Source organism: Sciurus carolinensis, chromosome 16 (genome assembly GCF_902686445.1).
Source record: "Sciurus carolinensis chromosome 16, mSciCar1.2, whole genome shotgun sequence".
In the NCBI taxonomy this organism is placed as follows: Eukaryota; Metazoa; Chordata; class Mammalia; order Rodentia; family Sciuridae; genus Sciurus; species Sciurus carolinensis.
In genome coordinates this window covers 65,764,220-65,783,863 of record NC_062228.1, presented here as the reverse complement: position 1 = coordinate 65,783,863, position 19,644 = coordinate 65,764,220, and the positions used below count along the sequence as shown (strand labels likewise).

General features: G+C 48.4%; 1 protein-coding gene across 1 annotated transcript; it reads right to left on the bottom strand.

Annotated features, from left to right (window-relative positions):
- Nucleotides 1-1,564: 1,564 nt before the first annotated feature.
- Nucleotides 1,565-14,440, bottom strand: Znf471 (zinc finger protein 471). Its single transcript, XM_047528329.1, is given in 6 exon segments — nucleotides 1,565-4,497; nucleotides 5,596-5,694; nucleotides 7,783-7,835; nucleotides 7,837-7,907; nucleotides 12,644-12,734; nucleotides 14,015-14,440. Coding segments are annotated over 6 exon segments (2,001 nt in total). The 5' UTR covers nucleotides 14,092-14,440; the 3' UTR covers nucleotides 1,565-2,887.
- Nucleotides 14,441-19,644: the final 5,204 nt, after the last annotated feature.

Sequence of the window (19,644 nt, the reverse complement as noted above, 5' to 3'; positions counted from 1 at the left end):
GCCTTATTTCCAACACTCTCTGGAATTGTTTTCAGTGGCATAAGTTTCAGACCTACCCACGGCTAAGTTGAGGTCCCACTGACTCCTTGGACCTGTCCTGTGACAGGTTGATACAAGAAATTAGGGAAGGAGCCAGGCACCATGGCACATGCCTACAGTCCCAGCAACTTGGGAAGCTGAAACAGAACTGCAGGTGTGAGGCCAGCTTGGGACCTAAGCAAGACTCTGTCTCCAAATAAAACATAAAAGGGGTAGGCAGTAGAGTGACCCTGAGTTCAATGTCCAGTAGCACAAAGGTTGGGAGGGTGGGTAGGCAAGGGAAGATTACAGCTCAGTGGCTCAGTGGTACAGCATCCCTGGGGCCAGTCTCTATTTAGCACCAAAATATAATAAGAAGGAAGGGATAAAAGACTCCTAAAGGTTTGGCAACGTTTACATCAGAATGCAGGAATGCAGGACGTGGTCTACAAGTAGGTGTTAACAGCACTCGACCAGGTTGGAACACCGTTTTGAATTGGGCTGGACTTCTTTACGAGTGTGCACACCAGGAGTGCACATGTGATCTGATTGGTGCAGATGACTGTCCCTCTGTGGGACCTGCCTATCCTAAGTGACAGTCCAGCGCTCCACATTCCTGCATTCAGGCAGGGCTGGAGAGCCTTGGCGTGCCAACCTTGCTCCTTCCTGCCAGGGTTCTTGCTCTGTGGCCACTCCCAGACAGCCAACCCCCTTCTTTGAACCTGCGAGGCCGGGAGCACTGCCCCCTTCACAAAGTGCTGTCCTTACCCGTGTCAGGACACTGGGCATGCTGGGGACAGGCATCATTTTGGGGAAGGGATTTCTGGTCTCTAATGCAAATGAGGCCCTGGGAAGCTGAACACCAGATGGTCACTTCAGTGGTGTGGGCAGCTTCCCGTAGCGTGCAGGGCTAACGGCTGTTCCCAGGTAAGCTGTGTGTACATATATATGTACGTATGATGTATGCCTGTCACACACCTCGCGATGCAAGCACATCCCCAAAGCAGCAAGGCTCAGAGGCAGGCCTTTTACGCAGTGATTGGACCATCAGGACTGACACTGACTTGACAGATCAGTCCACTGATGGCTGAATGAACTACCGGCCAGTGGGACCTGGCTGGAGGAAGTAGTTCACTGGGCATGCACCCTGGAAGGGTCTCTCTTCCTTCTAGCCCCTTCCCCTCTCCGCTTCCCAGCTGCCATGCACTTCCACCCTGATGTTTCTACCTTGGAGCCAGCGGACCATGGACTGGGTCTTCAAGTTGTTAGTGTCAGGTGTTCTGGTCACAGTGACAAAAAGTTAAAACAAGGGCTAGAGCTATGGCTCAGTGGTGGAGCGTTTGCCTAGCATGTGTGAGGCATGGGGTTCGATCCTCAGCACCACATGAAAAGTAAAGTTACAGGAAAATCCTTTAAAAAAAAGAGTTAAGGGCTGGGGAGATAGCTCAGTTGGTAGAGTACTTGCCTCGCAAGCACAAGACCCTGGGTTCAAATCCCTAGCACTGCCCAAAAAAAAAAAAAAAAAAAAGTTAACACAAAATTCATCTGTAATTTCATTTTTTCCCTTGACTTGGTAACATGAGTTGGCTTAACCTCATGAAAGAGGTGGAACGTTTCCAACCTTTTTTCTATATTCTAAACAGCTTTGTGGTTCCTTGGAAGTTTAAAATCTTAGGATTCAGGTCTTAAAATAGGGCTGGACTACTCAGGTTCTCTCCTTCTTCAATTAAACATTAGTAATGTTTAATTTTTGCCCTGACTAAATATACTGCTGCATATGTTTCCCCCCAACAAATGCCAGCCTATCCAGAACTATCCAGCCTATCCAGAACTCGAGCTGCTAAAACATGTTCCATGTGTCAGTCATACTTCTTTATCAACAAGGAAACACAGCCTTAGAGTCATGAGAGCCCTAATTGTTATGTCGAACGTACCTAATCCACATGTCAATCATCACCCATCTGAACAACTAGAGTTTCAAAATTGTGTCTGCAGTTATACCACCCTGAATACACCTGATCTCATCTGATCTCTCAAGAGTTTCAAAATTGTTATGGTCACCTAGTACAAATACTAACACTGCTTTGCAGAGTTTTCTGTTTTAAAATAATTTTCCTGAAGAACACTGATCTAACACATTGCAGGTAGTGAATTTCTGTAACTTCACGCTGTGTTGGCATTGTCAGTGAAGTTTAGCTCTCAGTCACCTTCAGCATTGACTATTTTATAACATGCCCAAACAGCTCAAGCTGGTGCAAAGCAGGAACTTAAAAGTAGCTCTCCTATCTAGCAGACTGGGCTCTATTTTTCACCAAATCACCAGAAAAGTGTTCTCCATATTAAAGATACTAAATTAAAAGTCAGTCATGATGCTAAGCACTTTATATCCAACAACTTAAAATTTCATAACAATGGGTTTTAAAAAGAGAATGAAAGATGACATTTACATTTACACTATACTGTAAAGTGAAGAATGAAACTGAAGGAGATGAACTCAAGTGCAGATCAGTCACGGATGACTGGACAGTCCTGGTGAAGTCACTGTATTTCAACTAGGCCAATGGGAACCAGAAGGGGATGCATTCCAAACACCTAGCAGATACATCTGCAGTACTCGGTGCCGTGGGACACACGGAGGCTGGTGCCCAGGTAGCTCCAGGACTCACCAAGGATGAGCAAACACACGCGTCAGCAGGCTGCCCACGCTCCTCAGGTTCGTAAGCGCTCCAGTGTGAGTTCTTCCATGCAGGTGAAGGGGTCCAACCTGACTGAGGCCCTCCCTGCTCCTTGCACTTTTTCCTTCAGACTGACTTCTCTGAAGAACAGCATGCAACTGACAACAGCTGAAGGCTTTGCCACATGCACACCTTCAATGCTTCTTTCCAACGTGACATCTCTGGTGACAGTTAAAGAACAGCTTTGTTCTGAATGCCTTCCCACATTTAACACAGACGTAGGGCCTGTGGCCCGTGTGAAGCCTCTGGTGCTTTGCATGGGCCGAGCCATCGCCAAAGGCCTTTCCACATTCAGTACAGTTATAGGGCTTCTCCCCAGTGTGAACTCTCTCATGTCTTATAAGGTAGGCAGTATAGTGAAAAGCTTTACCACATTTGGCGCACTCATAAGGCTTCTCTCCTGTATGAATTTTCTCATGTCTGGCAAGATACACCCTCCGTTTGAAAGCTTTGCCACATTGCCTACATTCAAAAGGCTTCTCTCCTATATGAATCCTCTGATGAGTACGCAGCTGTGAACTTTCTCTAAAAGCTTTTCCACATTCCTTACATTCATAGGGCTTTTCTCCAGCATGAATTCTCAAATGAATAGCAAGATGTACGCTCTGCCTAAAGGCTTTCCCACATTTCTTACATTCGTAAGGTTTCTCTCCAGAATGGACTCTCTCATGTCCAGTGAGTGACATACGATGGCTGAAGGCTTTCCCACAAACATGACATTCGTAAGGCTTCTCTCCTGTGTGAATTCTCTGATGCACGGTCAGTGATGACCCACTACGAAAAGGTTTCCCACACACCTTGCATCTGTAAGGCTTCTCTCCAGTGTGAATTCTCCTGTGCAGAGTAAGTCCTATGTGAACACTGAAGGCTTTCCCACACTCAGTGCAATCAAAAGGTTTCTCTCCAGTATGGTAACGCCTGAAGTGCCGAGTGAGAGACATGTTGTCCCTGAAGGCTTTCCCACACTCCACACACTTGTAGGGTCGCTTGCCAGTGTGACATCTCTGATGCTGAGCAAAAGATGAACTATCCTGGAAGGCTTTTCCACACTTCTTACACTCGTAAGGTTTCTCTCCGGTGTGAATCCTCCGGTGCTGCGCCAGGTGTGACGGCTGCCTGAAGGCTTTTCTGCACTCCTTACACTTGTATGGTTTCTCTCCCGTATGAATCCTCTGATGTATAATAAGGTTTGCATTCTGGCTGAAGGCCTTCCTACACTCCTTACATTCAAAGAGTTTCTCCTGGGTGTGAGTTCTGTGGTGCTGAGCAAGGTGATGACTCTGCTTGAAGGCCTTTCCACGTTCTATACATTCATATGGTTTTTCATCCGTGTGAATTCTCTGATGAACAGTCACAGACGAACTATGGGTGAAGGTTTTCTCACATTCGTTACATTTAAAAATTTTCCTTCCTGCATGAACTTTCTTGTGTTGTAGTACTACGGAGCGTTTGGAGAAGCTTTTTATATCAGATGTATGATCATAAACACTCTCTTCATTGTCCAGATGGCCGAGTTTCACAGATTTGGTACATGTGTAGCCTATTTCCTCAGCGAGGGCTTCTTTATGAGGAGCTGACTCTTTCCTGCTAAATGTCTCTTGACTCTGCCTCTCAACAAGGTCTTCACATTTCCAACTTTCAACGAAAGTGGAACACTCAAGTCCAAAGTGTGTCGTTCTCTCCACTAACACATCATCACACAAAGACTGTGTCAGGGATAGTCGCTGTGTCTCACGTTCCACCTCTGAAAGATGGGGAAAACGAGCGTTTCCTTTACCATGGGCCATTAGCAAAGGAAACACAGTGAGAAAGGCAACTCAGAATTATTTCACGAATCCCCCAAATCTATTACGTAAAGGCATCTCAACGGGAAAATGCAAGGAGGTTCCAGAGAGTAAGAGTACATGAACAATATGGAAAGAATGACTGAAGACTTGGGTCTGCACCCTGGAGGAGGAGTCTGCAGTGGCACTGATGGTGCTCTGTGCCTGTGTGAACCAACGGGACTGCAGAGTAAGCTCCCTCTCCTCCACTTCTAATCCATCTGCATATACAGTTAGGTTGATTTGTTGAAATGCCAATATCATCTCATTACTGCTTCTGCTCAAAAATCTCTAGAGGTCCCTCGCAACTACACACGTCATGCTTTTTGATTTCCTTTCAAATTTAGAGGCAATCCTATGGTTATCTTTTCATAATCAGATAATGGATTTTTCTGGTTGTTTTTTTACTTCAACAACCTAGGAGATGTGTCACTTCCAGACAAGTTCTTTTTTGGGGGGTGGCAGGGGTACCAGGGATTGAACTCACGTGCACTTGACCTCTGAGCCACATCTCCAGCCCTATTTTGTATTTTATTTAGAGACAGGGTCTCACGGAGTTGCTTAGTGCCTCACTTTTGCTGAGGCTGGCTTTGTACTTGTGGTCCTCTTGCCTCCGCCTCCCGAGCCACTGGGATTATAGGTGTAGCCACCGCACCCAGCTCAGGCCAGTTCTTAATAAGGTTTTATTATTTCCTTTTTCTGCACAACTAGTTATAAGAAGAAAATGAGACAGGGGCTGGGGTTGCAGCTCAGTGGTAGAGCACTCGCCTAGCATGTGTGAGGCACTGGGTTCAATTCTCAGCACCATATAAAAATTAATTAATTAATTAATTAAAGCTATTTTTTTTAAAAGAGAATGTATTTGGGGATTCCATGATAAGCAGTAAAGCCTCAGTTTCTCCCCAGACCTGTGGGGTGTAAGAAGCATTTCTGCGAAGCCTGAGTGAGGAGACACCACCTCTGAAGACGGCTGAGCCATCTCCTAAAAGGACCTCCCCATCGGGTGCTCCCACACTCACCTGGTAAGGGGCTTCTCCTCATCTCACCGCACTTCCCTTCCCAAGGCCCTTTCCCTTGCTCCAGTAAGGAAATCACATGTGGCTTAGAAATGCAAAGCCCTGAATATAGAAAAAAGACATGAAAACTGGTCATGTTCTGGGTCATTTCAGAACCACAAGCCAGTTCCTTAACTCTGATGCAAGAACCCGGCAGGAATGACTAGACACAGAGATAAAGCACATTTGAAGGATACACTACATAAAATTGGAATGATCCAGCAGGACTGCCAACCGTAAACTCTAAAAAAGTCAAACTTTCTTAGGGGTTGGGGAGAAGAAATTCAGCCCAGTACCAGGCAGTAGTAAATGATGTACTTTTTTAAAGGGCCCCTAGAGATAGAATCTGCAGTTTGACTCAGTTGCTTGTTTAACAAAACAATCAATACCCTTCAGAAGAATATGACAGAACTCCTTCTCTACAATGTTTTATTTACAGTTTCCATGATATAAACATAAATTTCTAGACAAAGGAGAGAGGAAAAAGTTAATCAGATACAGAAGAAAGTGTAATCAATGCAGACCAACCCAGTGATAACACAGATGTTGGACTTAGCAAAAAAGAATCTTATTTTTTGCAGTGCTGGGGATGGAACTCAAGGCCGTGTGCACGCTAGACAAGTGCTTTACCACTGAGCAACACTGCCAACAAACAGACAAGAATTTTTAAAAGAGCCATTGCTTCTGTCACTCAATACTGTGAAGGAAGTGAGCTGGAGACCGGGTAACAGCAAACGGTATAAAGATTCCACAGTGACTTTATCTGCAGGCACTTATGTGACTCTTTCACAAAAACGTCCACGCAGAAGAAAACGTGAAGGAAAGCATGCCACTGACCAGAATGCCAGGCACAAAGCCTCAGCAGGGAGCAGAAACTGGACCCACCAGCAACTCCAGAGGTGGAGAAGCTGGGCGGGGCCGGAGGCTGAGGCGGGAGGAGCAGCTCAGAGCCAGCCTCAGCAACAGCAGCCACTGAGCGACTCAGAAGGCCGACGCTGAATAAAACACGAAACAGGGCTGGGGGTATGGCTCAGTGCTCGAGTGCCCCTGAGCTCAATCCCTGGTACCCTGCCAAAGATTAAATAAAATAAAGATCAGTAAAAAAAGAAAGAAAGAAATTCTAGATTTGAAGATACAAATGGAGCCAGGCACGGTGGTACACACCTACAACCCCATCAACCCATAGGCTAAGGTGGGAGGATGTCAAGTCAAGGCCAGTCTCAGTAACTTAGCAAGACCCTGTCTCAAAATTAAAAAAAAAAAACAATTTTTTTGAAGGACTGGGGAGCTGGGCACATGGCTCATGCCCATAATCCCAGAGACGCAGGAGGCTGAGGCAGGAGGATCAAGTTCGAGGCCAGCCTCATCAACTTAGAGAACCCTGTCTCCAAAAAAAAAAAAAGAAAAAAAAGTTGGGGGCAGGGGGCTGGAGATGTAGCCAAGTGGTTAAGTTTCACCCAGTTCAATCCCCAGGATCGACAAAAGGGATGGGGGGCTGGAGCTGGAGCTCAGTGGTAGAGCACTTGCCTAGCATGTGTAAGGTACTGGGTTCAATCCTCGGCACCACATAACAATAAATCAATAAAATAAAGGTTTTGTTTCCATTTACAACTAAAAATATTTTTTAAAGTGGGGGTGGGAATACAGCTCAGTGGTGGAGAGGCCTTGGGATGAATCCCAAATACTACAAAAAAATCTTAAAAAGTCACTAGTTGGCTTAAAAACAATTGAAGAGAACAAGGATAGCTGGTGAATTTGGAAGATAAATCAACAGATCCTCTAAGGCACAATATCAAAGGATCGATCTTGGGTACAACCGAAGTCCCAAAAAGAGAAGTGAGAGCAGAAAAGAACATTTTAAAAGAAAAGGTCAAAAATTTCCCAAATCTGGTGAAAGACATAAATTTGGTTTCAAGAAGCTCAACAAACCACAAGTAGGATAATGTCTCCATTCCCAGCTGACTCATGGGCATACCATGAAATAAGTGATGCACACCAAACTGACTCTAATCGAAAATATCAGCAGTCTCTGGATATCCTGTTTGTTTCTCAGACTCCATTCTGACCCATACACAATGAAAATAGTCTCAATAATTAAATGCAAAGGGCCCTGAAATGTCAGTTCTGATCACTGGGCAGGGAGAGCCTCACCCCGCGACACCAGGCTCCCACAGTTTTCCAGCATCACGCTGCGGTAGGCGGCACTGAGCAGAACTCAGCCACACCCACTCCTCCTGGGAGAAGTCTCCTGCCACTTCTTGGAACGTCACCATGTTCTGAAATGACACAAACACATCTTTGACCAACCAATGCTCATGTCCACACGTAACTCCAAGTTGGACTTCTAAGGTGTTTCAGTCCATGGAAGAGAAAAAAAAAATTAGACACGTTATGAGTTATAACCCCAAATAGTACTTGGTGAGGTGTCAGGCTCCGCGTCTGCGACAGTGATGATCATGCAGGCCGGACCCTGGGTGACGGGGATCGCGGTGCCTCGCTCGGGCTGCTCACGGGGCAGTCGACGGGCTTTTGCGGGGAGGAGGCCCTGCACGCATGTCGCTGGCCCTCTCCCTAAACCGCAGGAAGCGCATTGGGTGCGGTTTTCTCAAGCTGAGCTCCCCGCCCCAGCCCGTGCGCGCAGCAGCGTCAGGCAGCACGCGGGGCGGGAGCGCGGGTCCAGTGCAGGGCAGCGAAGACCCCGACCGCGGGGAATGGGGCTGAAGAGCGGCCACCGTCAGGAGACAGAGGAACGCCGGGTTACTGCCCCCAGCGGGTTCACAGGAATTCGTAAAACGGAGCGTTTTCACCTTCAGGTTTATTTCCCTTGAAAATAAAAATCTTAATCCCATTGCCTGATTTGCAAAATCATCAAGGATATTGATGACCATGTAACAACTAAACTGTACAGACACTTTAACCAGCTCTTGAACAGTCATTTTCTCCCCGATACTGGGGATAGAACCCAGGGGCGCTTACCCACTTAGCCACATTCCCAGCCCCTTTTATTGTTTATTCTGAGACCGAGTCTCACCAAATTGCCTACGACCTCGCTAAATTGCTGAGGCTCTCTGAATTTGCAATCCTCCTGCCTCAGCCTCCCGGTCACTGGGATTACAGGTGTGGATGATCATGCCCATCTACTTAAATGGTAATGTTAGTACAAAGGCATGACAAAAGACATTCCATGTGTGGGACCATGATATTGTGACATATATTTGGTCTCCATTTCCACTTCTTAGGCTTTGGATCTCAAATGCCCCCCTCCCACTGCCAAGTCTCATGTGTTGAGGGCTTGGTTCCAAGTTGAAGGTGTGTTGGGAGGTGGTGGAACCTTTAGGAGGTGGGGCCCAGTGGAAGGAAGCTAGGTCCCTGGGGCAGAGGCCCTTCAAGGGGATATTAGAAGCTGCCCCTTCCTCTTTCATTTTGCTTCCTGGCCACCATCAGAATGAGAAGCTTCCTCGGTCACAAGCCCAAAGGCAATAAGGGCAAAGTGACTATGAACTGAAATTTCTGAAACTCTTAACAAAATAACGCTTTCCTCTTTCAAGGTGATGGTCTCAGGCGTTTGTCCTGGCAGTGGAAAGATGGCCTCCACACCACTTCCCAGCATGCAACTCAAAATCCTTGAAGTCACTGAAATGGCCTCTTTTCTGTGTGGGAATGAGTCCACTGATGGTTGCCAGCCTGTAGATAGCTTCAGGATGGAAGCAGTCACCTCAGAGATCAAGCAGATTGAGCCAGGACTTTTCAGCCACTCACCAGGGACAAGAGGACCTGAATGCTAAGGCGATCACCAGCGGCAATGACGTGGTCCAACACACTTACAGAACACTGCATCCACCGCAGCCAAGAGGACAGACTCAGCCAAGAGGTGACGGTTTCTGAGGGTAGCACACACACAGAGAGGGCACGGGGCTCCACCCTCCTTCCCACACACCTCACCTGTGCATCTGTTACCTGTGTTCTTCTAAGATCCTTAACAATAAACAGGTAAATGTGTTTCTCTGCATCCCATGAGCCACTCAAGCAAACTAAATGGATCCAAGGAGAGGGCAGTGGAATCCCGATTTGGTCAGTCAGGACAGCTAAAACAAGCTAGGGCTTCTGACCGGCATCCCAGAGCGGGAGTCCTGGGACGAGCCCTCCAACTGTGGGATCTGACACTACCTCCATGTAGATAATGTCAGAACTGAATCGACTGGAGGACCCCCAGCTAGCATCTGCTGCAGAGCTCAAGGTCTGCTTGCTGACACCTCAAGGTCACAGAAGTTGCTGGAGTAGGCAGGTAGAGAGACGTGAGAGGGGCGATAAGGGGAGGGGAAATAGAGCCCACTTCACCTCAGGAGAGGGGAAACCCTGCCCATAAAACACCTATGCCCTTCCCAACCCCCTCGTAGATCCTGCCCAGGTGCCGATGGGAGATTTTCCAATGTGGCAAAGTCAGCACAAGAGCACTAAGGTATGGAAAGAGCAGGAACCACCCCAAACATGACCCCAGGAGGGAACCACCCCAAACATGATCCCAGGAGGGACACCGGTGGAACCATGACCCCGAGGAGGGACACCAGTGGAACCATGACCCCAGGAGGGACACCAGGGGAACCATGACCCCGAGGAGGGACACCGGTGGAACCATGACCCCAGGAGGGACACCGGTGGAACCATGACCCCAGGAGGGACACCGTGGAACCCGACAGTTCCTCTTGGGATGGCCCGCTCCGCGTTGCCGCCCTCCTACTCTCACTGCACACATAAGCCCTTTTGCTTATCCTACGCCTCCTGACTGAAATCTTTCTTTGAAGACAAGAACTGAGGTATTAATCGCCCAGCAAAAAAAGGATCAGTGTTGTCAGAGCGCAGAAGACACTGAGTTTGACTCTTCTGTTCACACAGGGACTTTAGAAGATATACATATCTTTAGAAAAATGTTTGTTGGGGCTGCGATTACGGCTCAGCAGTAGAGTGCTCACCTAGCACGTGTGAGGCACTGGGTTCGATCCTCAGCACCACATAAAAATAAATAAACAAAAATAAAGGTGTCCACCTACAACTAAAAAAAAAAAAAAAAATGTTAGTTTTTCAAGTCTCACTGTGAACTACTGGTCTCCTGAAATCTACTGTCTAGTTAGTAGTTAAGAACTCAAGATGCTGAGAACCACCATTCCACATATGTTATAAAGTTAAAAATGAGACGAATTTACTTATTTATTCATTTACTCACTTGTCCATTCATCGTGGTACTTGGAACTGAGCCCAGAGGCACTCTATCATGAGCTGCGTCCCCAGTCCTTTTTATTGTTTTAACACAAGACCTCACCAAGTTATCCAGCCTGGCCTCACACTTAACCCTCCTGCCCCCACACAGCTGGCATTACAGGCATGCACCACCACACCTGCTGGGGCAAATCTATTCATATCAGCGAAAAGTGGCCACACATATCTGGTATAATTTGGTCATAATTGAGGAATAAATGTTTTGGCTGTTCCCACAGAAAATAAATAAATTTATTTGTGTTTGATCCTGGCATTCACAGTATAATAATTTGGTATGTATGCTACCAGACTTTCCCCAACATTTATATATATCTTAATACACATGCCATGTCTATTAGGTTCTATTTTAAAACTGATCAAGTAAATTCAAGTTGATAGCATTTGAAGAACTTGCATCTTCTTTCTTTTAGAAGAAAAGCATTTATTGCAAGGAATTAGGTAACTTTCAGAATTGCTAGGAGAAATTAGGTTTGGATGCTACACAATCAAAAATGAAGCCCAAAGGGCTGGGGGCATAGCTCTGGCAACATCTTGGGTACCTGTGGCAGTATCCACAGTACTACCAAAAAAAAGTTCTTTGCAGGGTGAAGTGATGCATGCTTATAATCCCAGAAACTCAGGAAGCTGAGGCAAGAGGATCACAAGTTCAAGGACAGCCTCAGCAACTTAGCTGTCTCAAAATAAAAAGGGCTGGGGACGTGGCTCAGGTAGAGAGTCCCTGGATTCAATACCCAGTACCAAAAAAAAAAAAAAAAAAAAAATTATACCGATATAGTTTTTTTTTTTTTTCCCCCAAAAAGTTCATTTCCAGATTAGCTCTAGCTGAGTACCTAACAGACCAGGAGATCTGCACAAAGAGTTCAGCCAGAGTTGCCTAAGAAGAAACAAACTGCTCTACCGACATGTTGGCCATAAAATCCTATTTCTCTGCACTCCCTCTGCTTCCTGTGGCAACCTCTGCTTGACACATCTGTCGTTGCAAATTCTGACTGGGGTAATATAAATCACGCACACAACTTTACTTGCAAGGAAGTTTGCATAATGCAACTTTTAGCTTTCTAGTGTACCACAGAATACAGGAAAGAACCTGAAGCAGGTACTAAATTTGAGAACCTGTGCAGTACTGGCCACAATATGCATCTTCAGCCAGCAAAGAACGTAACCTAATGTTTAACTGGTCAGGTGCAGTGGCACCTGATGTAATCTTAACCATTCGGGAGGCTGAGATGGGCAGACTGCAAGCTCAAGGACTGCCCAGGGAAGTTAATAAGGCCCCATATCAAAATTAAAAACCATGAAAAGGGCTCGGGTGTAGCTCAGTGGTACAGCACCCCTGGGTTCAGACCCCAGTATCACAAAATTAATTGATTATAATAAATTTAAATTTATTTGAGGAAACTCCAAAATTAATTACATAACTCAATTATTTCCTTTGTGGATAAATATATGTAATCTTGGAAGGATACATAACATATCATATAATACAACAAAACCATTCATCAGAAACCAAAGCCTTGCACAATTAAAAATGTACACAAGTTAGGAAGAAGAGGTCAAGAGTGGTTTTATGCCTCACCACACTCAGCCATCCCCCACCCATTAGGTAGTTAAAGACTAGGTCCTCTGGGAGAAGTGGGGACCTGGCCCTTGGACAAGATTGCTAAGGGAATTTTAAGAAGCATTACTAAGCCCTAATCAAAAAGACCTTTCCTTGAGGAGAAAGGAGATGCCAACGAACCTGAAGCTGGGTTTTCACTAGTTCCACAGTCATTTTTCCTTCTCCTCCTGGTTTCTCTCTTGGAGAAAAGCAATGTTCTGGGAGGGCCAGGCTAGAGGAGAGAAAGGACAGTGGGAGCCAAGGTCTTCACTGCACTCCCAGAATCACCAGCCTAAGACTCTTGATCCCCTTCCCTCCTCCCAGTTTTCTTTCGTCCCATGCCCATGTGCCTGTGTGACAACAGGCAACCTATGGCTCTCCGGGGGTATGACCTATAACTTTTTCTCTTGTGCTCAAGGTTCTAACTTTTCTCCACAAACTGCTTTCCCATTATTTTGCCTTACAAATAAAAATAAGAGATGTGCTAGACATTCTGTGCAGATTACATTCAAAACTTATTTATGAAACAGTCCTACAAATAGTTATTTCCTCTACTCCACGGCAAAGGCTGACCCTTCTTGGGTCTCTACTTCATGCTCTGACTCAGTGCACAGTTTGCAGTCCGAGTCCTAAAGCCACTAGAAGCCAGGACTATCATCCTCCTCCATCTGAACCCCAAAGGCCTTCAGTTCCTCTTGCTCTGGACAATGGAATCTTTAGCACTCAATTCCGCACCTTCCTTCTCGCCTCCATCCTCAGCCCATTCATTTACACTCCTTTGATGTCCAGATGTGAGGGTGTCTCAAGAACCTCAGTTCTTGTTTCTTACTAGAACTCTTGGACCTGGGATTCTTATCCCAGCGACACACATAAAGAATCCAATGCCATCCATCTTCAAAGTAGTCTCATACACACCAGTCACCCAGGGCCACAGTTACACCAACAGAAGATCTCACATCCTTATCTCAAAGACAACCCAGGCACCAGAAGGCACATCAAGTAAAGTCCCAGGCACAGTGATCTCCAGAGCCTGGGAAAAGTGTCCACAGTGACACAGGCATCTGCACACACCGTCTCATTCCCTCACACTGCTAGGGCCCACCAGAGGTGCCCCTGCGGCCCTCGATGCACCCCTGGGGCCACGTAGTCTCTCTGGACCACCAGTCCTCCTGCCCCTCGCTCACACCACGCTGGGCTGACACCCAGTATCACTGGAGCTGCATCAGTGCTCACCCGGTCTTCACATTCTGAGAGCATGCACTAGGTGCACGTTCCGGTTGCCAGTTCCTGACCTGCATGCTCACCACCAGCCCGGCTCACACCCAGCACTCTCCCCCAGCACTCTCCCGCTGGTTCCCACCTCCTCCCGGGCTCACACCCAGCACTCTCCCTCCGGCTCACGCCTCCAGCCCTCCAGCCCAACTCACACCCAGCACTTTCCCTCCGGCTCACGTCTGCAGCCCGACTCACACCGCCGGGTTCACACCCCAGCACCGGCCCAGCGCCACGCACCGGTCTGCAGCACAGACACGGCCCGGGACCTTTTCCACCGTGGGTCCCCGAGCGGGGGACGCGTTCCTCTGCGCCATCACGACGCAGACCCTTGACGCCAAGACCGGGGTTCTCACGCCCTGGAGCAGTCGCTAGGCCGCAGACGCCAGCAGGGGGTGCTCAGGTCGGGGTCGGGCAGACCCCTCTGGCCAGACCCCTTCTGCGGAGCGAGGCCTCGCCGGCTTCCGCCAGCCCGAAGACGCACCGCTCCACCCCCGCGGCTCCGCGCCCGTGGCTCAGGCTCGGCGTCTCCGCCCAGGGTCCGCGCGAGCACCTCTGGTCGCCAGGCCCGCGCCCCGGGGGACCTGGGTCCCAGCGCAGTCGGGAAGCGGACGCCCACGAGCGGAGAGGACAGCGCCGTGCGCGTAGCTCCGCTACGCAAGAGAGCCTGGCCCCGGGCAGCCGCGGACGTGCGCAGGCGCGTACAGTGCGCCTTTCTTGCCCGCCCCGCCTGGAGACCAGAAGCGTCCCTAGTTACCCGGTCGCGGAGCCTCGGAGGACTGCGCCGCTGCAGCCTGCGTCTCTGTGAGGCTGCCTGTGCCGTGTGGCCACCGTGCACAGGAGTGCGGTCGCCGGTGCCTGTCCGTGGGCCTGGCGCTACCACTGGAAACCCCACTGTGTTGGTCACTCTCTGACTCCAGAGAATTAGTCTGTTTTGTCACCTGCAAAATGGGAGCGTCACTGTCAATGTTGAGACGGCGTCTTTAGAACCAGGCTGCGGGAATCGAACCCCGTCTGCCCCTCGCCAGTGGAACATATCCCCGTTCTGAAGGACTACAGAATTATTCAATTTGGACCTGTACTGGAAGTTGAAGCAAGCAGAAAAGGCCATTCTGGAGATACAGCAGAGGACCAGACAATTCCCTGCCCTCTTACAACTTATCTCCAGCAGATGGAGTTGAGATAGCATTTGGAGTTACAGAAAAAGACATTATTGGCTTGTGGTTTTCACTTAGAGGAACAGCAACACCAGCACTGGCCTGCGAGGGCCCAGGCAGGAGTGTGGGATGCCACCGCCCAGCTGGCACCTCTTGATGTCATTTAATTTGCATACACCTGAGTTCCCTCTTGCCAGAAGCGGCCTTGAATCCTCCAAGGGGACTGTGGGCAGTTTGGTACAGTGCCATTTATTTGAAAAGAAACACCTTTTGAACAAATTCTTTTCAATAAGATGCAGAGTTGTCTCCACGACTTTTCAATTCCCCTATGATAGTGTAGTCACTTACCCTACAAGAACTCAACATCTATTACACATCCAGGAATGGAATCTATGAACACATCTCGGTCTCTTTTTGGAGCGGGAATCCACTCTACTTTTCTGATGGTCTCCTCTTTCGTTTTCCTTTTTGAGAAGTAATGGCAGTTGAAGCCTCTTGTCCTTGGGCAGTTGTTTCCATAACTATGTAAGGGTGGCATTAGGTTGTTTTCCTACTTTCATCTACTCCTGCTGCCCGTCTACCCACATCTGTCTACAGGAGACACAGAGAGATCCTTCCAGTGTGGGCTGGATTTTCAGACTCCTCCTTTCTGCCACATTTGTCTCTGTTAGATCTGCTATCAACATGCTGCTTGCTGGAGGGGCTGCCCTACTACAGGGATAATGGTGACACCACTGAAACCAGAGTTTTGAGATGAGTCCCCGCTTCTGCTGGCAGATGGGGTCAGTGCAGGCCACAGGCCTCACCAATTTCCTTCCGGGTTCTTGTCTCAGAAATTTGAAAAATAAAATGATGGAACACAGGAGTAAACGGAGTAGGATTTAAGTAAGAAGAGAAAGAACTCCTACAGTGTGGGAGGAGACCTGACCTCAGGAAAAACCCATTCTGGTGTGCTAGCCTAGAGGAGTACATAGTTTTGGGGTATGGATGTTTATCAGAATCTGCGTTAAACAGATACTGGAGAATCAAGAATGTTGGCAGTGTCTTCTAGTCCAAGTTTTTTAAAATTTATTTTTAAAGTTGTAGATGGACAGCATGTCCTTATTTTCATTATTCATTTATTTTTATGTGGTGCTGAGGATCAAACCCAGTGCCTCACATGTGCAAGGCAAGCGCTGTACAGCCCCAGCCCTTTAGCCTAAGTTTTAATCCTTCCTGTAACTCCCATCTGGGTTCATTCACCCTCACCTTCCATCCCCACCCCACACCCACACCAGTGAGCCTCATGGTCTTTACATTTGAAAAAAGCCTTAATGGGATCCATTACCCTAATTGCCTGACCATTGACTATCCTTATTCAGTAGTTGTGACCCACGCTTCCATTAGCAGCACTGGAGAAAACCACTGACATAAAGCGAGGGACAGTTCTATACCATTCCACCTTGTCTGCTCCAGGGTCCCCCAGCAGAGTCCCATGCAGGTACACTTTCTTTTTCTGCCTGAACTCTGACTCCAGCTCTACCATCCCTGCAGGTCCTCACGGTGGGATGTGAATCTCTCTGGAGCAGGGAGCACATCTGACCTTGCCTCCTCAGGCCACTCCTGCTAGGTCTTGACTTGTGGACCACTGCCAGTCCAGTTGCAATCTCTGAGTCACTGGCACCGGTGGCTCCCCGAGTGGGTCGCATGTCTGAGGATCCCAGTTTTCTCAAGTCACCAGTGCCCTAATACAAGCTCAGTCAGTTCAGCATAACAGCATGCTGTTACCTGCAGCAGTCGAGTAGGGTTTGTGTTCCAGAGTCAAAGAATGAACACCACCCATGCTGAGTGGAGCAGGATTACTAAAAAGGAAGGTGAGAGAAAGAGCTCCTGGCTCCGTACGCCTTGGAGAGACAAGAGTGCCATGGAGGTCTTCCAGCGTTCCTTCTTCTAAAGGCACACACGGAGGAGTTGAGAAGCTCTTCTTGTTTGGGTCTTGATACCTCAATTGTCCCACTGCAGGCCCGGCTGGATCATGCAGTTGTTCCCTGTGAGACAGAAACTTTCCCCCTTTGAGAAAGAGGAACCGTTTCATCACACGCCAGGCATGTGCAGATGGTGTTCTGCTTGCCCTGTTGCCCTTCCCATGCTCTGGTCTCAGCTCTTCCTGTCCGCGCACAGTGCAACCTGAGGCACGCTCCTGGTCTGCAGTGCACACCCGGGGCCCTGCCTGTGTGGCGCCTTTCTGCTAGGGCTCCGTGACTACTCTGGGAACTGCCTCCAACACTTGCAGCACTCCTCTCTGCGTTTTCAGGGTGTCCCCATCCTCACACGGCGGTTCACCCTCCAATAGGAAAGCCACCTCAAGCCCCATGAGGCTGGGGCCAGCTGGGATTCCCCCAGACTCCATGCCCTTTCTCAACTCAACTCTCAATTCAAATGGCAAATTTCTCTCTGAGATCCTGCCGACGATACTGATGGTTCAGCCTCACAGCTGCAAAGGGTCCAGTGCACTGTTTACCAATGCCAAAGAGAGCTTAGAGGACTCGGTGGAGAGGTTCTGAACATTGTATCACTCCCTCCTTGGCAGTGAAGGGACGGGATACAATGGAAGGCCACTCTGGGCATACAAGCTGGGGCTATACCTGCACAGGTGGACTTCTTCAGATGTTCTGTGACTTTACAAACCAGGTCATGCTCTTCAGTATCTCTCCCAAGGACTCCCCCTCTCTGTTCCCTCATCACCACATTCTTTTAGAGAATGTCTTATCTCTTATCTCAGTGTAAGCTTTCCGGGGGTACTGATTAATGTTTAACCCAGTACATCACACCCCTCCCCGGCACCCTGCTCTTTTGAGACAGGATCTTGCTAAGTTGTCCAGGCTGTCCACAAACTTACGATCCTAGTGCCTTATCCTCCCGAGTCACTGGGATGACAGGCTTGCACCACCTGTGTTTCTTTAAGGGGAAGATACCAAAATCAACCGAGGGTCAAGCAATGTTTGCAAGAAGGAAAGCAAAAGTGAGTTTGAGTCAATGTCTAGTGAAACCCATGTTATGCCGCTGTCCTGTAAAGATGTCCACAGGGGGATCAGAGAAGATCATCCAGCAGGGTCTGCGTCACGGGAGGCCATCCTCGTTCCCTCCTGGTGGGAGGAATACTCCTGGGGGAAGGTAAATGACCACGGGCATCATTGGCTATGGTGTTGCAGCAGCGCCACCTGAGGAAAAGAGAGGTCAGGTACACAAACGTTTTTTTCTATTTTCTTTTTTTGAGATGGGGTCTTGCTGTTACCCAAGCTGGCCTTGAACTCCTAGGCCTCATCGGTCCTCCTGCCTTAGTACCCTGAGTAGCTGGGACCGCAGATGTGTGTCACCACGCCCCGCCACTCACCGTTTAAATGGGGACCTGCCATTGCAGCTGAGCTGGCTTTCCTTGAAGCCTAACACGTCCTCCATGCTGAATATCCACGTTCTCAGGCAAGTCAGGCCAGGTTTAACGACCAGCAAGCAAGGTACTCCTTGATCCAATGAAGACCGTGTGTTCAGGGGGGTAGCTGGCCTGGCTTGCAGCTATTGCAGTTATACAGGAAGGGGTGTCAATTACCCTTTCAGGAGAGACTTAACCCCTCTCTTTGCCTCCTAAAAATCTACTAGCTCCATGGGCTTTTGATTCAGAGTTTCCCCTAAATGCCCGGATCCAATTCACCAATGTTTTGGCTACGATAGAGCAGATCATGTTTGCAGGATGGTGGCTCTGTCCAGACCTGATACGAAAATCTCAGTCCTTGTCCCCAGTGCCAATTCAATGACAAGGACAAGGTTTTAAGAAAAAGGAAGTTGCATTGCTTTGCTAGCAAAGGAGAAACACAGTGAACTCCTGTCCCAGAGGCCGTGATCCTGTCAGGGGGAACAGCGGGCTTTTAAGGAGGCAATTCAAACACTGCACTCCAGCTGTGCCCTGCATGCAGTTGAAATTCATTTGTAGACCTGAGGGAGCCATTTCTTAGATCTCCAGGTGCCAGTCTCGAAGTCTGGACTCCTTCATTCCTGTGGTCTGAGTGAAGGGCAGTTCAGTCTAGTACGGCAAGAAGAGTAATCTTAATTCTGCCATGGTCAAGGAGTGGGTGAGGGAGGAGAGGGAGGGAAAACATGTCAGTAGTAAAATAAGCCACAGTGGAAAGGGTGGACCCCGCTGTGCAATGACAACGCAAGCTGGGCTGCAGTGAGGCAGTAATCCAGAGGTCCTCTGCTGGATCCTGGCTTGCACAGATGGATGGATGTGCCCAGGACATGGGCATTTGGCAGATTATTTGAAAGGGCAAAAACTCAGGAGCAACCACCTGTTTGTCAACAAGGAATGGAGATGATGGCTATTGTGCTCTGCATGAGGCGGCTCTGCTGAGGCAAAGCAGGCGCATCTGTGGATCACACTCTTCTCCAAACCGTGAAGTCACATGTCAGAGAAGACTGCAGAGTGAGTCCCTTTTAGTTCAAAACCAAGACCAAATAGACACTTCGTCTAGGATTATGGGTAGAACAGAATGTAGCACCAAAGAATGTAACCTAACGCCATGAACTGGTTACCTGAGGTGAGGAGGATAAAAGAGAAGGTGTTTCAAGGACACTGGGGATCCTCAGGTTCTGCAAATTCTCCATCTTAGTGGCTTGGAGTGGTCGTGAGGATTGTTCTTCTGTAAACTGGCACGTGTACCTTTTAGAAAGGCTGTAACA